Source organism: Eptatretus burgeri, chromosome 16, assembly GCF_056783735.1.
Source record: "Eptatretus burgeri isolate ZD-2024b chromosome 16, Ebu_testis_v1, whole genome shotgun sequence".
NCBI classification, from domain to species: domain Eukaryota; kingdom Metazoa; phylum Chordata; class Myxini; order Myxiniformes; family Myxinidae; genus Eptatretus; species Eptatretus burgeri.
The window spans coordinates 58354742-58377241 of NC_140976.1; the positions used below are offsets into that span (position 1 = coordinate 58354742).

General features: G+C 43.4%; 1 protein-coding gene across 8 annotated transcripts in view; it reads right to left on the bottom strand.

Moving 5' to 3' along the window:
* The window catches only part of STXBP5 (syntaxin binding protein 5), a 212752-nt gene that overhangs the window by 89635 nt on the left and 100617 nt on the right, over positions 1-22500 (bottom strand). For all 8 annotated transcript variants that reach the window (XR_015052210.1, XR_015052211.1, XM_085858899.1 and 5 more), the window contains exons 7-8: positions 7440-7523; positions 5551-5674 (exon numbers count right to left, since the gene is read on the bottom strand). Coding sequence is in view for 6 of the 8 variants with exons in the window: in XM_085858899.1 (XP_085715025.1) it covers positions 5551-5674; positions 7440-7523 (208 nt within the window). In the remaining 2 variants the exon portion in view is untranslated. The remainder of the gene's footprint in view (positions 1-5550; positions 5675-7439; positions 7524-22500) is intronic.

Genomic DNA, 22500 nt, shown 5'->3' on the forward strand with positions numbered 1-22500 from the left:
AGATCTCCCTCTTTATGCTATCTTGTGATGTCACAATGTCCCCAGTTGAGAGCTTTAGGGTTTCAATTTGCCTTTGATGGGTGGTCTTTTTATCAAAATGAAAGAAAATTTTTGTTGGCGAGTCCAAATTGTAAATCTGATCCATCCGTAATCGGATCATTGCACCTTTCACTTGGTTGTCAACAAGATCATTTAAAAGAGTAGCAGATGGTTATTTGTTGTACTGGGGTTGTTTGGAGCATCAGATTGTAATTTCAGTATTTCTTTTTTGAGTACAATCCTTTCCTTTTTTGCACTAATAGATGAGAAGTGATTGAACTGTTGGCAAAAGATGGCAATCTGTGCCTTTGCGTAGTCCCACCATAATCTAGGGTTACTTAAACTGTTCTTTCGTTCGATGAGGCTATTCCAAAACACCCTAAAGGCTTCACAAAAAGTAACATTCTCAAGTAACATGACGTTAAACTTCCAATACGGACTTGCCATGTTGCTGCAGAGCAAGCTTAAAGGAGAATGTTGTAACCAGATGATCAGAGAAAAGAGAGGGCACGATATCAGATTTTAATATCTTATCAAACATTGTAGCGTTGACATAAATTCTGTCTAACCGAGCTCGAGTGTTTCTCTGGAACACACATCTTAACCAAGTGAACTGACGTTGTCTGGGGTGTCGGATACGCCAAACATCCATGAATCCCACAGTTGTTATAATTTTTTTCCAAAGTTTTGGCAGATTTTGGGTGTGGCTCCACACTGTTTCTGTCTGAAGTAGGGTCAAGGGTACAGTTGAAGTCACCACTCATTATAAAGCAGCAGTTCAAGTCAATTGTGCTGAGAAAGGCCTCCAGTTTAAGGAAGAAGTTATACTTTTCAGCATTCTCATTGGGGGCATAAATGTTTACAAAAATAAAGATTTGATTGTTGGTAATGAACTGAAGACAAGCCAGACGTCCAGGAATTATTTCATTATAATGAACTTGCGAGAGCGTTAATGAAGGAGAGACAAAGAAAGCAATCACGGCAGTGAAGGAATTGATATCACAGAAGAACCACTGAACCTTCATGAGCCTTCTCCATTGGGCTTGGGCAGTCAGATCTCCATGCGTTTCTTGCAATAACAAGACGTCCAGGTGTAAACGCCGTGTCAGATCTTTTACCTGAACTTTGCGTTCTAAACTAGAACCACCATTAATGTTTAGACTTCCGAAATTAACATTCATGTGCTTAGAAAAGGAAGGAAGAAAAATAAATAAACAAGAGAAACACACCATAAGGACCTCACTTTAGAAGCTCCTGTCAAGCTTTCTGGATCATTTTTTTTTAACCTGTGTTTCTGAGCCTCAGTGAAGTTTGGGGTGACAGGGTTACACACAATTTCTTTCAATTTAATAATTAACACCGGAAGATCAGGGAAATGATCTTTCAGTTCAATATTTCTCTTACGATAAGAGTCCCCCAAGAAGTCCCGAAGCTCGTCATCCGAAGGTCTGCTTTCAGCCTTTAGAATCTGAGAGGACTCACCTTGACCTTCATCATCAGATTTCTCACATGGGGAATCGATTGGCGTTTCAGTTTCATTGTGAGCATCACGTAATTGCTCAGTTTCAATGAAACAATCTTCTTCGGCCCCTTATATATCAGAATTACGTCTGGGGATTCTTCGGAATGTAAGAAAGGGGACTCCAAAACTTGTCCGTGACATGGTCACGGTGCTCGGATCATGAGTGTCACTCTCCATTGGAGGATTTAGACTATCCTCCATTGTTTCCTCAGTGTTCTTAGTTGTCTCATTTATTGTTTTGTTAGAGAGAGACTGTAAAACTTTCTCTTCCTCCTGTGACTGTTGGATATGGGAGCAGTCTACATTAGGAACGTCCTTGTGTGAGAGGACGCTCTCTGTGGGGTTGGAAACACTGATTGGGATTGGCAAGTTCAATATGATCATTTCATTGATAACGTTTATACAAGCGGACGTTTCTTGATTACTTTCTTCTTCCAGAAAGGCAAATCTGTTATTACATGGAATTCCAGGAATTACATTTTCACTGATTTGCCTTTTACCAGGTGACACATGTGTTGCAATGGATTTACGCTTTTTTTTTTTTTTTTACTTTTGAGACGGTAATGAACCCATCACTTGCACTGTCCATTGGTTCATTGGGAGGGGGAGTGTCCACTAGTTGAACGAGTTTGTCCCGTACGTCATTGGGATGGGGTGTGTCCACTCGTTCAGCCAGTTTATCCTGTCCGTTCGTTGAAAGGGAAGCGTTAACATGAATCTGTGAGTCGTTGTTATTCGGTTCGGCCGTGGAAGGCTGCATTTTTTGAAGAGGGAAAAACTGTTTCATGTGTCCCACTGCACCACAACCAAAGCACTACAGGGTGTCTGTGTTAACATATACTTGGTAGTCGTGACTATTTACAGTGAACTTTAAAATGACGTTCAGAGAGGGATAATCCTTGTTGAGTACCATAAATACTTGTCTGCGGAAACATCACGTGACTGGCACGTTCATCTTTCCAGCCCAAAGGGAGCATTATTAGAGGGGACACGCAGTGTCCATAGCGCTGCAGCGCTTTCAGGATTGCATTACTGCCCAGGAATGGTGGTACATTTGAGATAACCACTTTCTGAGCAGAAGTATCTGAAGGATACGTTATCACAAAGTGTCCAGAGTCGAGGAACAGGCCTTGTTGAACGATGAGAGCAACGTGCTCTTCGTCGGACACAAACACGATAACTCGTTTCTTCATCCGCGACGCGGCACGCACCTCACCAAACCTGATTATGTTCCTGATCGCGAGAACTATCACTTCCACCGAAACACCCTCCGGTGGAAAGCATGCGATGCCATTCTTGCGCGATAACCATTCGAACGCGGCATATCGCTGCAAGCGAGCAGCTGCCATGTTTCAACACACAACGCTCGACGTCTTCCCAACTCAGGAAGAGGAAGTTACCAATACACTCCAACTTTTCCCGAACCTTGGGAAAGGGAGCGCTAATTGAACAAAATAAGGAAAGATAAGCGAAATAAAAAAGCAAAATAAAGGTTTAAAGCGAAAAGTTTTTGAATTTTGAAATGACTAACAGGGCACTGCCCAGGAACCAACGATAACCTGACTAGTGCCGCGACGTTCTCGTTCTCGTTCTCGTTCTCGTTCTCGTTCTCGTTCTCGTTCTCGTTCTCGTTCTCGTTCTCTCTCTCTCTCTCTCTCTCTCTCTCTCTCTCTCTCTCTCTCTCTCTCTCTCTCTCTCTCTCTCTCTCTCTCTCTCTCTCTCTCTCTCTCTCTCTCTGCACAGAGGGGAAACACGAACACAGAGGAATTAAATGGGAAATGTGGAAACACAAACCAGCACAACGGAGGACAGGTACTCACGACACGAAGCAAGCAGCAGCCATGACAGTACACACAACGAACCAACGGCCAGCAGGGGGCGAGAGAGAGAGAGAGAGAGAGAGAGAGAGAGAGAGAGAGAGAGAGCGAGCGAGAGAGAGAGAGAGAGAGAGAGAGAGAGAGAGAGAGAGAGAGAGAGAGGAGACGAGAGACAGAGACGAGAGAGAGAAGAGGAGAGGGAGAGAGGGAGACAGAGAGAGAGGGGGGAGAGAGAGAGGAGATTTGGGAGACTTACTTCGATATAGATACTGTAGTTCATTCTTGGATACATCACAATAGATCTACATTATTTACCCTGGTGACAACTCTGCTGTTAAACGCTTTTGAGTTGTTGTTTTTTTCCAGTGATGAAATTGTGGCAGTGAGTGAATGAGTCGTGAGTGAACGAGCCTGTAACAATTCCCAAATATATTGTAATCTATATACCCTGGCTCGGCTGTGCATTGTGAAATGTTTTAATCTTTTAAACAAAAACATGACGTTTCAGCTGTCTGAGCACGGATGCCTCTTTTCTTATCTCTGTTCCTGCATGATGTTTCCATGAGGTTCATGCCAAAGTAATATTTAGCAGCGTCTCACGTAGCAAACACTGCTCATAGAGAGCTCGGCGTTGTTCTTCTTCTTGTTGTTCTTGTTCTTCTTGTGAAGACAAAACCTTAATCTCTAGGACTCTGCCCTTGTATATACAAGATCCGGATCTCCTTAAATCCTAAGCACATGTACACATTCTCACATTGACGGTGCCTTTTGAGAGCGTCTATCATGAACTTTTAAAAATATTTGGACATTTGCTTTAAAGTTTCGAAAAGTTCATGTTACTATTTAAAGATTATTCCATTTATCGTATTGTAATTTCGTAAATACATTATTTATTTCGTAAATACACGATATATCGTAAATACATAAATACATTATGTCGGGTCCCGCTATTGGCTTAATGAAGGCACGTGACGAAATATCGGAAGTTGTTGTTGTTGTTTTTTTAAACCGACAAAACCTTTAGGACGCTGCTCTTGGACACATTTGTCCTTCTTAATCATAATCGTTTCATTGTTGAAGTCTGTGCAAGATTGTCCTCAAATCATGGACTCATGTTATTGGAGCAAATTGATTTGGGGAATGGAACACAAACACGACAGCATTTTACTGTGCACACCCTTACATTTCACAGATTGCAATAACGAAATCTGGTATTAAGAGATACGCTTAAATTACCAATGATAACAACCCATATGTGGAAGCGTGCAAGCTCGCATTTTAAACATCAGTATAAAACACAGAGATCCACTTTCAGCCTTTACCAGCAAGACAAAATTGGCCTAAAATTCAAGTTAATGTCAGCAGAAATATTGGCCTACATTGTGCAAGCGTTTAGCAAACTAGTACGCACTCAACATCAATGGTCGAAGAAGAAGAAGAAGCGGAGGGAGAAGAAGAAGAAAAATATGAAGAAGCATCCTTTAGTGTTTTCAGATGCATATGGCTGCTGGGGCAGTTTTTCCTTGGCTCGGAGCCACAATACTGGATGGGTCGCCACTCCGACGGAAGATACTCAAATGGCTCATTCTTCTCAGTAAGCTGGTACTCATTTTGTCGATCTCGGAAGGATGACAGGCTGAGTCAACCCACCTGGTGTTATTGTAATAGTGCAACAGGGGCTCAAACTCAGGACCCTAACATCTTAAGCCAGCCAGCTGAAACCGGTAAGCATCGAGAGAACCAGGAATGGAAATGAAAGTCTCATTTGCAGAGCTCATGTGAACAGTGACGTAAAATGGGAGTGATCTAAAGCAAAAAGCAATATTAATCAACTCAGGAAATGCATTATCAATCGTATTAGGATCCGTACAACTGAAAAGCAGCAGAGCTAATTCACTGTTATTAAAAAAAAAAAAATTGAATTTGAAAACCTTTAAGTCAACATAGAATCAAGTCTACCTCAAACACCAGCAGGCCGGTAGCCTTTAGACGTCGGTGTGTTTGCTGGTGAGAGATGTGGTGCATTTCCATCTGAGGTCATCACTTACCCAATTATAGGATTAGGAAGTTGATTTTATAAACATGCTCTTTCATGATAGTTGCTCAGAATAATTAACTTGCTTTATAGCAAGATTAATTGGAATAAAATGTCACGATCTCCTTTGCTCTCACCATGTGGTACCATGACCTGTGTGGGTTTGCCAGGGTTCCGTATGTTCCACATTGTCAGGCTTCCATCTGAATGGCTGCACAGAAACTGCTTCCCCTCATGGTGCCACGCCACGGAGTGGATTGCCTGATGCACGACAAAACAAAAATATATATATATATAGAAGCAAATAAGCAAACAAAGAATATTTTTAAAACCCAAGGGTACAAGCGAAGCGAATCACATAATGGAAGATGGGAATGCCGAGCAACAAAATTCCGGATGGGATGGTGGAGATTAATTCATTAATTTGGTTGAAGATCTACGCAACTGCAAACAAGGTAGCCGGATAAAAACGACAACAATCTGAGCGAGCTGACGAATGTAACATCAAATTATCTTTAAGAATTGGCAACAGGAAAACGTCATTTTTATTTAATAGAAAGTAATATGCAATGGCAGAATCCTTGTTTGTAATTTTCACAAAGGCACCCTTGCCTTCCACCCCCCCCACCTCCCGTCCCACTTTCCCCCCTTTCTCCTCTGCCACCAATGCAATACCACTCCAGCCTTCGCTGCTTCATCTTCCTCTGCAGCACAGCAATTTGTCAATTCAGCAGGTGAGCCAACTGAGACTTCATCTTCCCACACTCTATGCTGCTTTGGCCAACATCATCTTCCCTTCCCCACAATGGACTGCCAGTTTCTCGGCCTTCACTCAATGCCTTGAACAATCATCTGCTCCGTGGCTTCCCGCCAGCTCTCCGAGCCATTTCGATAGCGGTGTTATGAGCATGCTGCACAAAAGCCAATCCATTCTCAGAATGGCAATCTCCATAAACCCCAACAGCCAAAATATTCCTGGAGCACTGCTCATGAGATCTGTAATGCTCAAATAATATTCAGTTCAACCGCATAATGGAGTCATGAAATGGCTTAATAAACTTGATCTTTGTTGCTTCTCAAGAAGCTCAATTTTCCGCATCACAGTTCATGTGATATTCTATCAGGCAAGACACAAACATTTTAATTAACAGGACGCTGCGCTCCGCATTGACATGAAGGAGGCTGAAAATTGCAGTGGCAAAAAAGGATGCAAGACATCATCCAAAAATGCAAAACAAACGCTGTTATACAAACAAGTGGTCATTTGACCCATTCGGAGTGCATCATATCCATACATGATTAATTGAAGAAATCCTGCTCCCCCTTCCCCCACCCAAGGCAAAAATTAGGATGTGGGCTAACAGCCCTACAGTACCCGAATCATTGCAATATTTGATCTTGAGGCAATCATCATTTCGTGCACCTCAATTTTTGGTGTCCGTTTGTGACCACCTTCAAAATATTTATGGATTGCAATCCTGGTTCTTCAGTGCCTGTTCGAGGATACCGTTGGAGTTGGTGTTCCTACAGGCTTGCCGCCAGAAAGGTAGGGGCCCAAACCCAGGTGTAGCGCCCTGGGAGGTTGCTACATCATCCGGCGCATAATCTCGTGCCTTCTTCTCTGCCAGTTCATGAAAGGAACACCGTCGGTGCCATTTGGAATACACCTTCCTGAAGACCCTCACCTCTTCTATTTTACTGTGGGCCAATAATCTGCACCACCCCCATTCTCATAATATTTCCCTGTATCCTTTCATTGCTTTCCCACCCAGGGAGCCCTCTTGGTTTTTGGGCTCCATGATGGTAATAAAAAAAAATGGAAATAAATTCTCAAAAACAATTGTTACAAATGCTATTTTGAGAACTCCACGCATTGCAGACACTCAAGATTATTTTTTTTTCCATTCAAATAGGGAATGCAAACACCAACGATTGCAGGCAAACCTTCACACAAAAGATACACACCACATAACATTATGCGTAGCCGAGGTTGCGTTTGAAAGACGAAGACAAGACGATGACTCACCTCATCGTAGTAATATCTGTAATCAGCTTTCTTGGACTTCAAGTCCCAAAGAATCACGGTTCCTTGCTCATAACCAACCAGTAGCTGTGAGGATGGAATCCAAAGGGGAACATTATGGTGAAAGATTTCACTTTGCAATATATTATAAAAAATAAAACAAGATTTTAAAAATTCAGAAACTAGAAGGGCACTCCGTGGAGCACGTACCTCCGCCACGTCATGCCTGATACACGAGAACATATCAGGCCAAATACATTTATTTAATATCATGCTATACAGCACTATATCGTATTTAGCCCTATCTCTCAATGGTGAAAAATCACTTTAATATTAAATAATCCTCGTATCGAGATCCGGATCCAGATCTTCACCAACATGTAATCAGTTCGTCCTTGTTACACATCCAACCTGTCCAAAAAATTTATCCGGATCCGTCCACAACTTTTTGAGATATCCTGCACACAAACAATCAAACAAACAAACAGACAGACAGAAAGTGAGTAAAAACATAACCTCCTTCATATCACCTTCGGTGGCGGCGGAAACGAAACTAGATGGCCATTTAACACAGTCATTGCACAAACACAATGCCTAGACAATTATTGAGGCATTGTGTGTGTGTGTGTGTGTGTGTGTGTGTGTGTGTGTGTGTGTGTGTGTGTGTGTGTGTGTGTGTCACAGCATTGCTAATTAATAACATCCAGTTTATGCACAATTATAAAATTACTTTAACCAAACAATGTCCACATTCATCGTGCATTGAAAGAATGGATTTAGCTTGCAGACGAGAAACAAATGAAGAGACGAAGTCAATGGGATATTCATACAGCACAGGCAAGGATGGCTCAAACGGCCTCCTTCTGTCAAAGTTTCCTTGTCTACCCTCCAGACATAAGGACAACAACAAATAACAACAACAATTTCATCGAACTGCCAAAATCGTGAACATAATCTGCATACCAATCAGGCCATGAAGAACTTTATGATTCTTTCATGAAGAATTTCAACACAGAGGCAAGATTCATTGAAAAATCGAGACAGATTGCAGCAATGACAACTAGAGCGAAGTCGACGGTGTGCCATTGCAAATCCCCATGCTTTTCACCTAAAGCAAGCTTGAAGATGATAAAAAGTTCAACCAGAAATGAACCAATAACACATTTTGAGTTTGGGGTGGATTAACGAGGGTAGAAAAGATGATGGTTTTGGATTGGGGACGATCTGAGATGGTGGTGAACAGCTGTCTTGAAGACCTGGAGGGAAGAATGAGATTGAAGCGAATGTCTAAATTGGTTCTACAGGCTTGGGAAAAAAAAGAGGAACGAATGAGCAGAGGTGAGCAGTGATCCTGGATTTTGGTAGTTTCACCAGAAAGGAGTTGATGGTGGACCATGTGTGCCCTGCAAAAACGTGGAAAAGGGGGGTTGGACGGGGGTGCACAGAGGTGGCAGGGGATACAACACCGGAAAGGAGGCGGAAGAAGACGGACACTACTGACCTGTCTGCGATGGGAAAGTGAAAGGCCCAAAGACTCAGCTTCAGTACATGGGATTCTGATGATTATTGACGATTATGCTGTCAAAGGACATGCCAAGCAAACTCCCGAAATACAACATAATCTATCGGGAATGAATTCCCTCACAACAGCCCGGTATGGAACCAGGATATCCGCTCGTATTGCATAAAGTAAAGTAATAAATATGCATACAAACAAACACGACATAATAGTGACCGAAGCTTTTCGTGCTGCACTCTTCAGGGTAAAAATCACAGCAAGTGAAGTTGGAAGTGAAGGCGCGTGCGTACTGTGGAATCCCGAATGACGTCGCGGATTTTCACATGTAACGGGATGTTCTCTTGGTAATACAAGGATTGAGTAGGAATGCTGCCATTCACATCTGTAAACCGGATAAAGGCACCGGAGTGGTAATAATGAATAAGATTGATTACATCGACAAGAATGATGGACATCCTGAAAGACGAAACCAAATTTAAACATCTGGGCGGTGTAACGGATCATGATCGCATGCCTCAGGTGGAAGGTCAGATCGTCAAACGACTGTTGCAGCTTCTCAAATGTGGAGAACTATCAAAGTAGGTGTACGACAGGATTAAACCTGTTGGAGCTCAACGTCCAAGAATGTACGGCCTGCCGAAGATTCACAAGGAGAATTTCTCTCCAAGACCGTGACTGTCCATGGTGCGATCAGCACAACATGAACTTGCCAAGTGGTTGGGAGAGGTACTGCAACCAGTATTGGATGCACTTTCTCATTTAGTGGTTAAGGATTCCTTCACATTTGCAGAATTAGTTAGAGCTAAAACACCGACAAGTGAGGACAACATCATGGCATCCTTTGATATTAAAAGTTTGTCACGAATGTACCATTCACGGAGATGATTGAGATACGTGCACATTTGCTGTATTACTGTAGGCATATTTGCAATTTCGTGTATTTTTTCTGTTAAAAGCAAAAACTCACTTGATCTTGTAAGAAGGTATCATAAGCTTAAAAAAAAATTAGGGTGGCATTTTTTCTGAACATTCTAAGGGTATGAAATCCAAGATGGCGTCCAAAATGGCCGCCGAACACTAAAAATGCGATATCTTCGCGAATACATGTGATACAATTACAAATGAAGTGTCTAAATATATGTTTTCTGAGACCAGGAATCTAATGGAATCATCAAATTTATGTTATATGTATGATCTACATGCCAAATTCCAAAATGGCCACCACGCACCTGCAATGTAAGCTATACCTTCTCCCTTTGCATGCATTACCAAGCCAACAGGATTTTGTAATTACAAACCAAGTATCTACCTATTTAAAGACATGTATTTTTCACAAAGAATACATAATTAACAAACAGATCTAAATAAAATTAAATACTTGAATTACTGTTCAATACAGTGTTCAATCTCTTAAATCGTTTAAACAGGAAGATACAAAAAGTCATACTGATTAAATGCCTGGCTTTCATTTCGTCGTTTTAACAATGGATATCAAGTGAATTATTATTTTGTGAATGTCATAGAAAGTAACACCTCAATCTTCACAGTCTTCATTTATCCCTGGTTGGACAGCGACTGCAGTCTCTATTTCCATTACATTGCTGTACGGGACGGTGAGGTCTAGTTTGCCTAATGTCTCCACAAGGGCCTTGGACCTGGTGTTTTTGTGCACATCCAGAGCTAAGCCGACGGTAAGGGGAGTCTCAGTGCGGTGTTTGAAAGTGACTTCTTCATGTTTTGTTTCATAGGTGACCTGCCGATCAGACTTGTATGCACATACGAAATGTTGTGCCAGCACAGATGCACTTTGGTTAATAGATTCGGCCCTGCTGATTTTTTTAACCTGATGTAAACCTTGGATAGCATGCTTGCAGAAGAGTTGAAGCAAAGCAGGTGGTTCATAATTATCAAATTTTCCTTCGAATTTCCACGAGGTTGCACTTGCAATGTCTCTTCTATTTTAGCTGCTTTCAGAAGGACTTTCACATCGTCTCTTAGGTCTTTTGTATCGGTGGCCAACGCACCAGCTAACAGGGATTCCTTGGCTTTTGTAGAAAGTACTTCCTCAGGTTTGGTTTTGTCTGGAGGCCTGGTGAAGTGCACATCAGAGATGTTGTCCAAAATCAGTTGCTTTAAGTATGGTTTGTATCGCGGATTATCGGGTAAAGGGAACCCATTGGCTTCGAGCAAACCAACATATGATTGTTCAATGTCGTTCATATTCAAAGCTGAACTGTTAGATGTGTCATTCATTTCAGTTTCCACCATGTCGAGCATCTCCAGGTCAGACACTAACTGTGCAAAATGGACATGCTGTTTTGGAGGTCCGTTAGCTTTTTTAGGTCATCTCTTCGAGCATGACCGAATAATATGGGTGTCGATGTCCTTCGATCCGTCCGTCCGTCCGTTCACAATGAAGTTGAAGCGGGATATCTGGACATTAGTGATCCTGATAGAGGTCGATGAGACGTACACGATGGTATGACTTTCAAGGTTACCGAAGGTCAAGGTCAAGGTCACGAGGCCTTTGAAGTTGCGAAAATGACAATTTTCAAATTATATCTCCTCCGCCATTTCTCAAGCGATCTTGAATTTGATTGTGGCATATGAATCTATGGGACAATATCTAGATTTGGTCGGGCCAGATTTTCGATATTCGCGTCACGTGACTTCAAAGTTGGCCAAAAATCCCTCCTGACCCGAGAACACTACACCCTAGTAACAGGAACTCATGCTTGTTTCTCGCAGAGATGACCGTCACTCCCGCACGGGTGTATTTTCTATGTCTCGTTTTGCATGGCCTAGGCACAGAAGGTGATACTTCATGTCCTCAGCAACTGCTGTAAGAAGATCAGGTGAGCATACAACATTGCTCAGTCTGACTTTCAAAAGTTTTCTGTCTGTTTGTTGACCAATGGCTTTGAGCTGAGCTCCCATGTTTTCAGTTGAGACGTCGTGCAATTTGTCTGCTTTGTCTTCCTGACAAATGACACACATCTCCTTGTCGAAAGCCTGACTTGTCGAAAGCCTGACTTGTCGAAAGCCTGGTAGATCGCTGTGATGTGGAACCACTTGTAGATGCAGCATCAGATTTTGGCGGTCGTCCTATTGTCTTCTGTTTTATATTACTGACGCTGCCTGTCGCTTGTCCTTTCTCATATCTGGTCTTGGCTCGTTCAATGCATGTTTTATTTGTGAGATCCTTATAACATATCTTGTGGTATGAAACACCATTCTGTAACAGTTCATGGGCAGACAAACCTTTTATGTGATTCTTTAATGCAGAAAATTCTGTTTCCCCATATGAACATCGAACATCAGTTGTTGTAATTACTTTCTCTACTGAAGGCAAAGAAGGACGAAGCACATAGTTTGTATAATCTGTTTGCTTGCTGCTCAACTGGCAAATAAAGCATAGTTCAAAATCCACCGTTTTTGACTTCTTGTTAGATGAAGACTCTGTCATTTTGGTTAATCCAAGGTCTCTAAGCTGTGTTATCATGGGTTATGGTTGCTGTGGGTACGTGCAGCCTGCAAAAGAAGAAAATAATATGTTAGTACACCATAAAATGGACAAGTGGAACCTTAACATACAGTGAACAAACTGCTGCCAATGACTGGATTCAAACGTCAATTTTCCGGCCGCCTTGTTGAAATTCCGGTTCCGGTTTTGAGCGGCAAGAGGTCTCCTTCGGGGCTCCCTGCTGACATTCTCAAAGTTAAGTTCCGGTTGTTATTTGTCCCGTTTTAACTGTTTAATTTTCTCACCTACATGTTAATGTGTGTTCCTAGTTCGGTTTTGTTTCAAAAATCGTGCTATTTTGTGAGTATTTATGTCGACGTTCTTACCTGGTGTTTGAGGCCTAGTCCTAGGCTTGAGGCCTACCGGTTCCACTTGGTGTTCGATCGTTTTTTTTTTTTGTTTGTTTGTTTTTTCTCCCCATTACCTTCAATTTCTATCCTCCCCATTACCTTCAATTTTCATCCTCCCCACTTTCCAAACATCCCCCATTCTCCCAACTAATCTCTTTCTTATCTCAAAAAAAAAAAAAAAAAAAAAAAAAAATATATACCCAACAACAACAACAACAACAACAACAACAACAACACGCTCACCTTCTCCCGATTCTGCTACTTCTTCTTCCTCTTAACTTCCTCCTCGTCTTCCTCGATTTCTTTTTTTTTTTTTACATTTCCATGACCTAATCTGTTGAACTCTCTCATACATTAATATTAACAACAAAAACGATCTTATGATGCTTCATCTTCCTCTCTCACACATGTGGTACTCTTTACTGTTTCACAATGCACTACTCTTCTGCTATTTCAACAGACTGCTTTCATTTCGACCTCTCCTTCATTCCTTGCCTAATAATCCAACTATTACAGCGCTTCTTCTCTCCATGCTCTGAATTCGCCTTCATTGCATCCATCAAGAATTGTGTTAAATCGCATCTCTGACCTAAAACTTTTAAAAACCACAGTTTGCCATGGATGCTCGCTTTCCATCAGCCATTCTTTTTCCAACTTCAGTGCCAACTCACCCCCTCACCCCTCACTCTCACTCTCAAAGCAACCATCCCACTCTTCTCCCTCCAAGCCTCCCTCTCACCTCTTTCAAAAATTCCCCCCTCACCTTTCTCCCACCTTTCATCCGCCTCACTCTTCCTTCTCTAAGTTGCCCCCCCTCTCATCCACCAACCTGACTCCCTCCACTGCCCACTCACCTCCATCTCTTCACTCCCCCTCCACAAATACTCAACTGCCTTCTTCCTTGTCTCTTGTCCCCCTCTCTCCCAGCACCACAGAGCCTTTTCTCCTCCTCATTCGGCCCCCTCCCCTCGCTATTCTGCAATACCCCACACTCCTTCAGCAACCCTCCTTACCTCCCCCCCTCGTCCCTCGTCCTACCCTCCCGCCCCCTCCACCTCCTGCACCCAAAGCCTCCTCCCCTACCTCTTCATTAAAAGTGTGGACCTCAAATATCCGGGCCTTCACTCAAACCTTTCAGATCTTTCCATGCAGGTTGCCACTGACAAACCAGACATTATCTGCCTAACAGAAACTTTCCTCTCCCAAGGCGTGTCTGACTCCCAAGTATCTCTCCCTGGTTACTCCCTCTTACGGTATGACAGACCTGAGCCTCGTCCTGGTGGAGGTGTTGCTCTCTTCATCAAAGACTCTATTCCTCACTCTCCCTGCACTGCTCTCACTCCCCCACACCCCAGGAATACCTCTGGCTTCGGCTTCCCCTCCACTCCCACCTCATGTTTATATGTGTACTGTACCGTCCACCGAACAGTGATGACTCCATCTACACCTCACTCTCCGAAAACATGGACCATCTTCTATCTTCTCATCCAAACTCTCTCTTCCTCTTATGTGGCGACTTCAATTGTCATCACGCCAGTTGGCTAGGTGTGGGTACCTCTCTCACCTGCCATGGGACATCAGCAAAAGCTTTCTGTGACTCATTGGGACTGACTCAATCGGTCAACTTCCCGACCCGGATCTCAACCAATGGTACTCCATCTCTTCTGGATCTGATTTTGACAAATTTCCCTGACAATATCTGCTGCTCTTCCTTCGCTCCAATTGGTTCTTCTGACCACGTCCTTGTTAAAGTGGACATCTCTCTGGCTGTTATCAGAGAACCACCTCACCGCCGTCGAGTCTGGCATTTCACTCAAGCCGACTGGCAGGGTCTCCGAGCAGCCATCAAACTTACAGACTGGTCTCCTATCACTACTTTCTCAAACATCAACTCATCCTGGGAATTCTTTCAAAGAAACTTGCTCTCCCTCATGCACAGATTTACCCCCTCTCGTGTTCAGTTGTCTTACCCTTCCTCCCGCCCTTGGTTTACTGAAGCTTGTGGCGAGGCAGTTGTCCTGAAACAACTTGCCTTTGCCTCATGGAAAGCAAACCCAACTGAGGGCAATCTCAGTTCTTTCCACAAAGCTCGGAACAAGTGTGTAGCTACCCTCAGGAGAGCCAGAAAACAACATCTTTCTCATCTCAAGTCTGAACTCTCAAACCTCTCTCCCTCCTCAAAATCCTGGTGGCGTTTAATCAAATCTGTTTCTGGTGTATGTTCCCCCTCCATCCCCTCCCTTACCTCAAATGGCCGCACTGCTGATTCCACACGTGATAAAGCTGAATGTCTAAACTCGGTGTTTGCAGCTAAATCTTGTGTCCCAAACCCATCACTATCTCTACCCACTTTACCCAGTCGCACCCAACTGTCCCTGGACTCTGTATCCTTTTCTCCTGACAAGGTGGAGAGCTTGCTTTCAAACCTCGAGTCAGATTCTGCAACCGGTCCAGACGGCATCAGCCCACGTGTCCTCAAAGCCTGCTCTTCTGCTCTTGCTCACCCTCTCTCTGTTCTATTCACCCTCTCATTTTCCCAAGGTCATCTGCCATCTGCTTGGAAATCTGCTAACATCACTGCCCTGCATAAAAAAGGTGCAAAAACAGATCCCTGTAACTATAGACCAATCAGCCTTCTCCCAATCATCAGCAAGGTTATGGAATCCATCATCGCTTCAGACAAGAAATCCTTCCTCTTCTCCAATGGCTTGATTTCCAATCATCAATTTGGTTTCAGACCAGGTCACTCTACCCTAGATATGCTGCTACTGCTCTCCCATCAATGGATGGAGGTCCTCAATGCCAGACAGGAAATCCGAGCCGTATCCCTGGACATATCACGTGCTTTTGACACAGTCTGGCACCCTGCCCTACTCACCAAACTCTCTTCCCATGGTATTCAAGGCCATCTCCACTCATGGCTCGCAGACTTCCTCTCCTGTCGCAGTCAACGTGTGGCCCTAAATGGAGTTCTTTCATCCCCTCTTCCTGTGCAGGCTGGAGTTCCTCAAGGTAGCGTTCTGGGCCCTGTTCTTTTTCTGGTTTCATCAATGATCTCTCGGACTCTCTGGAAAATCCTCTATTTCTCTTTGCCGATGACTCCACCCTCTGCCGTACCATCTGTCATCCCTCAGACCGGCAAGCAGCAGCTTCTTCGCTCACTGCAGATCTGGATAAAATCACAAACTGGTCCAACACGTGGAACATGTCTTTCAATCCAGACAAATCTCACACTCTCACTATGTCTCTTCGAAAGGACCGTTTACAAAACCCGCCATCCACTTTCTCAACAATCCTCTGGAAGAAGTCTTTTCTTTCAAGCTTCTGGGTCTCACTATCTGCCATGACCTTTCCTGGGAAAGTCACATTTCCAACCTTGCCTCAAAAGCCAGTCGCCGACTGGGAATCCTCCGTCGTGCAAAGTCCTTCCTCGGCCCTCTTGAGCTCCTGACCACTTACAAAGCTTTTGTCCGTAGCCTGATGGAGTACTGCTCTCCCCTCTGGGCTGGTGCTCCTGCCTCCCACCTTTCTCGACTTCACGCTGTCGAAACCAGGGCTTTTAAGATCATTGGCATCTCCCGCAATGAAGCTGAGTCTTTGGGCCTCTCACTCAATCACCGCAGGTTGGTCGGTGGTCTTTCTGTCTTCTACCGACTCCTCTCCAGCCTTGCCCCCCCTGCTCTCTCTGTGATTTGTCCCAACCACATTTCCACAGGGCGCTCAAGGTCCGCCAACAACCCCCTTCTGGTAAAACTACCAAAATCACGAATCACTGCTCATCTTCACTCTTTCATTCCTCTTTTTTCCCGCCTTTGGAATAAACTTCCTCACTCTATTCTTTCCCATTCTTCCTCCAGGCTTTCAAAACAGCTGTTCACCACCACCTCTTATCTTCCCCCATCCAAATCCTCGATCTTTTCTACCCCCGATAATCCACCCAAGCCCACTTCCTTCAATTCTCCTGCTTTCCTTCCTGAAAGTCCCTTTAATGTCCATCTTCCCCTCGCCATGTTCCCCGTCCCATCCCCATCCCTCTCCCTTCCACAGTTCACCTGTGTCTGTTCCCCAATGTTTTGTCCCTTCCACTCCCGCCCCTCTTGTCTCATGCCTCCTTGCTGTGAGTTGTGTGTTAGCTCTCATACGAGCCTCGACCAAGGTATACAAAAAAAAAAAAAAAAAAAAAAAAAAAAAAAAAGGCAGCCTCTGTCTCAAATTGTGCAAAATAAAAAGATTAGTAGTCAGGTGAAAGTTATTGTTATTATAGTCACCTCTATATGTACAAGTTCCAAGCCAAAGTCATTCACAGTGATTATGGCATGATCTAACGATTAATTAAGCTCCACCACATCCAAGCCTTTCCCGGAAAATCCTATTTGCATTATCCTATGATACAGCGAGACAGTTTTCCCGGAAGATTTTGCGGTGATAGCAAAACAAAATGGTCCAGGTCTTGTTGAGAGTGGTTCCAAGCAGTTCATGCTGAAAAAAATTATTTTTAACCATATTAAGTTCATTTTGGTGTCAAATTTAGGGCATTTTGCTACGGTGGTGGCCATCTTGGATTTCAGACCGTTAGAATGCTCAGAAAAAATGCCACCCGAATTTTTTTTCATGTTTATTATATCTAACAAAATCAAGTGAGTTTTTGCTTTTGACCAAAAAAATACACGAATCCTTTTTTTCATGACAAATATGCCTTCACTATATCACACCGATCTGGAACAACCGATGATCTCGGAACATGTCTTTGTGGAATTAATGAACACAGCAACAAGGGAGGTGGAATTCAGTTTTAACAACATGATGGATGTTCAAATGGACGGTGTGGCCATGGGTTCTCCATTAGGCCCAGCTCTTGCAAATATATTTGAAGGATATCATGAAATGCAGAAACTGACTGGTCGGCAAGGGGTCGATTCCCCCATCGTATACTATCGGTATGTTGATGACATTTTTGCTTTGTTTGAGTCTTGGATGGCGTGTGACAATTTCCAGGCATGGCTCAATACTCTCCATCCAGCGCTGAAGTTCACCACGGAGCTGGAATCGTCAAACACGTTCCCCTTTTTGGACGTGTTGGTTGATAGATCCAACCTTGGCTTCACAACATCCGTCTACCGGAAGCCGACTTTCACAGGACGGTATACTCGGTGGGACTCCTACAGCTCCACGAGAAACAAAATTGCCTTGATCAATATCCTTATTAACAGAGCACAGAGGATTTGTTCACCTTTATAATCTTCCTGCTGAAATTGATAAAATCATGAATATACTTGGTGAGAATGGTTATCCTGAGCATATAGTTAAGAGATACATACACAAGTTTCTAAACACGACAAAAGGTCGGAAGATTGGTCCAAACAAATGTCCAGTCTATATCAGGATGCTCTGGAAAGGGAAATCATCACGAAGGTTTGAAGTACAAATCAAACATAGTGTCCAACACGTTTCTGACTGTGCAACCCCGAGTAATCTTTACCTCTCGCCGTTTGCTGACGTCAGTCAACAAGGATGTGCTACCCACCCAACAAACCAGCAATGTTATTTATGAGTTTAAGTGCCGATGTGAAGCTCGGTACGTGGGCCGCACAACACTAAGATTGGCTGATCGGATCAAACAACACATACCCTTGGGGATTCGAAGAAAGATTGTGAGGGTTAGAACACAACCAGTGCGAGCATGTAGAAATATCCAGCAACCACCGACCACTGTACCTGCTTCATCTGCCATTGCACAGCACCTGGTTGCCAACCCTATCTGTGCAGACCAGTACAATGCAGATATGTTCAGGATATTGAGCCGAGTTCGGAGCTCGTTTCATTTACGTATGTTGGAAGCAACCTTCATCCTTACCACCGATCCAATACTATGTCGTCAAAAGGAATTTGTACGATCTCTGTGTCTCTTTCAACATGGAAAGATCAAGGGAAGTACGGTAACAAATGGTGAATGGACCTTAGGGGAAACCCATCCCCCCTCTCTCCAGGATGTTGCAAACGTCAATCATCGACAAACTCTGCTCCAGCCAATGGGAGCTCGAGGTGAAGATGATGAGCTGACCAATGGGCGTTCGGATTAATCGTGACGTCATTACGGTTGAACCAATTAGCGTCTACCTTATTGAGACCTGCGTATAAAGCACGCGCCTTCACTTGCTGCGATTTTAGATCCTCGTGGAGGATCTCCAAGTCTTACTCACATTGTTGTTCTTGTGGACTTTTTTGTTTCACAGCCTACAGTTTCATCGAAACTTCCTGAAACTTGGCATATATATGTAAAAATTCCCTGCGCAGACAGTAACCATCTCCAATTTTGAAAATTCCTCCGAGAAAGAAAATTGTGACGTCAAAATATCTCCGCTAATGGAAATGGCCTAAAAAATTATCTCCGAAACTAGGCAAGCTTTTTGAATTCTGTTTGCGGGAATCGAACAGGGCATTAGCAGAGATGAACTACCGCACATATGATACATCACTATGACGTCATATGAAATTTTATGACGTCATTCCTATTTTTTGACATTTTTTGTTTCACAACCCAGAGTTTTCATCGGATCTTCGTGAAACTTGCCATGTATATGCAGAAAGCCCACGAGCAGGCAGTAACCATCTCCGATTTTGGAAATTCTTCTGAGAAAAAAGTTGATGTCATATCGCCGCTAATGGAAATGGCCCATACCATTATCTCCGAAACTAGGCAAGCTGTTTGAATTTTGTTTGCGGGAATCAAGCCGGGCATTATCACAGATAATTTATCGCAAACCTGATGCATCACAATGACGTCATATTCGTTTTTATGATGTCATCATTAAGAGGACGAGGATCTTAGCTCATTCGAGCTTGTTACCCTGAAGAGTGCAGCATGAAAAGCTTCGGTCACTATTATGTCGTGTTTGTTTGTATCCATATTAAAGTTTTGTAGTACCAAACATCTGTTTAAAGTAATAAATATACATTTGTAATGACTAACAAATGCTTTCAGATCGTAGCGAGAATTTATTGATTAAACATTTACCATGCAAGATTACTACAGACAGAGTAAATTACAGTAAATGTTCGAATTGCACGTGGATTTTTCCCTGCAGACAATTTTGCCCTGAATTGCTGGCTGTGAACTTTCAGACACTTCCAGTCGACATACACATAATGTTTGGACATTTCTTAGCAAGCTCCATGCTCTCATCTTTTGTTAATTTTCCGGCCACCACTTATTTGGAAAAGAAAGAAGGGGTAATTAATTTTATTAAATATACATGTTTAAAATATTATACAAGGTGAAAACGAATTACTGTAGTCAAACCGCCAAAATCCTCTCTGGCTCCTGACCTTTGGGCCACCCTGTAGGTGTCCACTCGACTGTTATTAGACCGAAACCGGAGCCCTGGTGAGACCATGCGTAAGCTTCCCCTGTGCCGCTAGGTCAGCGGCGGTTTCTTTAACGAAAGCCAACAGCACGAGGCTCGAGGCAATGGCTTGTGCAGGAATTTAAAACGCACCGTGTTCCTTCCTTATATCAACTGCACAGGTGCTGGCACAGTTAGTCATCAAGCAAGCACCTTGGGAATTGCAAGTTCACGGGCTTGGGGGTTCAAGGCGAGGAAATGAGAAAATGAAAAACTTTCAGAGGGAATTTATGGGACATAACGTTATTGACTTTACTTGCTCTCATTAAAAAAAACAAAGTGGTAAATGGCACGCTATAATTAATTAATATGGTATGTATCGTATGGCAGGTCAATAGCAAATTGTAAAACGATAGTGTGCTAGGTGGGAAGCGGAGAACAAAAGGAATGGTATCCGCAATGGTGATGATTGGTTTACCACAATAATCATTCATGGTACAGTCGCAAACTTATGGTATGTGATCGGCCCTTTATTTATAATGGTGGTGCTCCCAGACTCCTAAACACTTGGGATAAATAACCATCCACGTGAGTACTGGTAAACCTCCTTAATGACGTAGATGTGTGAGGAATTGGGACGTGGTTATGAATCCGGAAGAATTTAATCCACAAATCCTAAGGGGAATAGTGTACATTGCCGAGGAAGCCGGGAGTCTCACACCACGATGATCGATTTTTCAATTTTGCAGATTGTCCGAGGGCACGACACACGTGATTAATATGTGTGGGTACAACTGATGAGTGGAGAGAAGCACAAGGTATTGTGTTTTAACGTACTGTGTTGCTAGCAATTTGAGAACGCGTTTACATTTATTCCTGTGAAATTACTTTCCGTTCTTAAAAACAAGCAGGAGATACCCAGCACTGCCGAGCAGGTTGAGTTTTTCCCGGCGGTGGTTTCAGGACGTGTTGGACATTGAGAAACTGTGGAATTATTGGCCTCATGATCTTTTGCCTACGGGCCGGCGGCAGCACTCCATGACCCCACACCCCAATATACTCTTTATAGCGCCCTCAAAACGGACGTCAAGGCCATCGTGTGGTTGCTTAAAACCATGCCCAGATTCTGAAGTACCTCCACCCAAAATTTAGGGCCGCCTCGGTGCTACGGTTCATCCATGAAAGACAAACATACAAACGCACAAACAGTTGAAAATATTGACGTACTTAAATTGAAAAATGTTCCTTTTTTTTGTTATTAAAGCCAAGTTAACACCTGTGCAATCAGTCACGCAAAGTACTCTCGAAAAATGGTGCAATTTAAATCGCATGCAACTGGCTTGTTCATATTTAAGCAAGTAGTTGCGCAACAAGGTTCCCTCGTTTTGAAGTCGAGGATGTTTTTGGGGGTTTTTTTTCTTTTTTCCTGGTGAGTGTGTAAACCCTGTTGGTTCTGTCGATTGTTTTCGTCAACAACGGTCTCACCAATTCTAAATACCGATGAGAACTGTTACAGTCTCATCTGGAGCTTTTTTTTAATGCAATATTGAATGCAGTTGCAAAGTCAAGTACAAGAGGCACTCAATAAGTTATAGGAACGAGAACGAGTGTCCAAGACAAGGCAAGATCAATTATTTTTCAGGATTGCGTCTCTGGACTTCAATCTCCAGAGATCCTCCTGTCTGGCCATTTCCCAGGCAGATGCCAGGGGGATGGCCAGACGGAGGCCCCTGGAGTGCTGGCAGAAAGTGGACGCAGCGACGCGCTGCTCCGGTGCATGCCCCCATACCTGACCTGACTTAAATGCACCTGCTCCCTCTGTTCTACAAACTGTTGATACCAGTAAAATAAATTTTCTGATTGCTTGGTCAGGCACGTTTCAGTTGCTTTGAATCTGCACCTTGTCATGAAATTGGATGCCAGGCAGGTGGGATTTCAAATTTCAAAAGAGAAGAGTCATTGGGTGGAAAGTCCAAGCTTTCAGATATCAGATCAATGAAACAAATGGTAAATAACAAGCATACATGCAAAGTTTATGGCGGCGGTGGTTCAAAACGCTGGGAGGACAAAGCATTGGGCTGTCAAAATGGTCTCTTGGCAAGGATTAGGCTGGGAGGCTTGTCATTGCCTTCTCAGCAGTGTATCAGAGCAGGGATTTGGGAGTTGGCCAGGGTGAAGGCGAAAACTCACTGACGCCCAGTAAAAACACCACGGGACCTTTTACGTCTACAAACGAAGAGCAGCAGACAGGTCCCTTCACATCCATCGGAGACCGGCACACTTTGTGGAGAAACGCCCTGCCTGCGAGGCACTAATTAATCAATCTGAC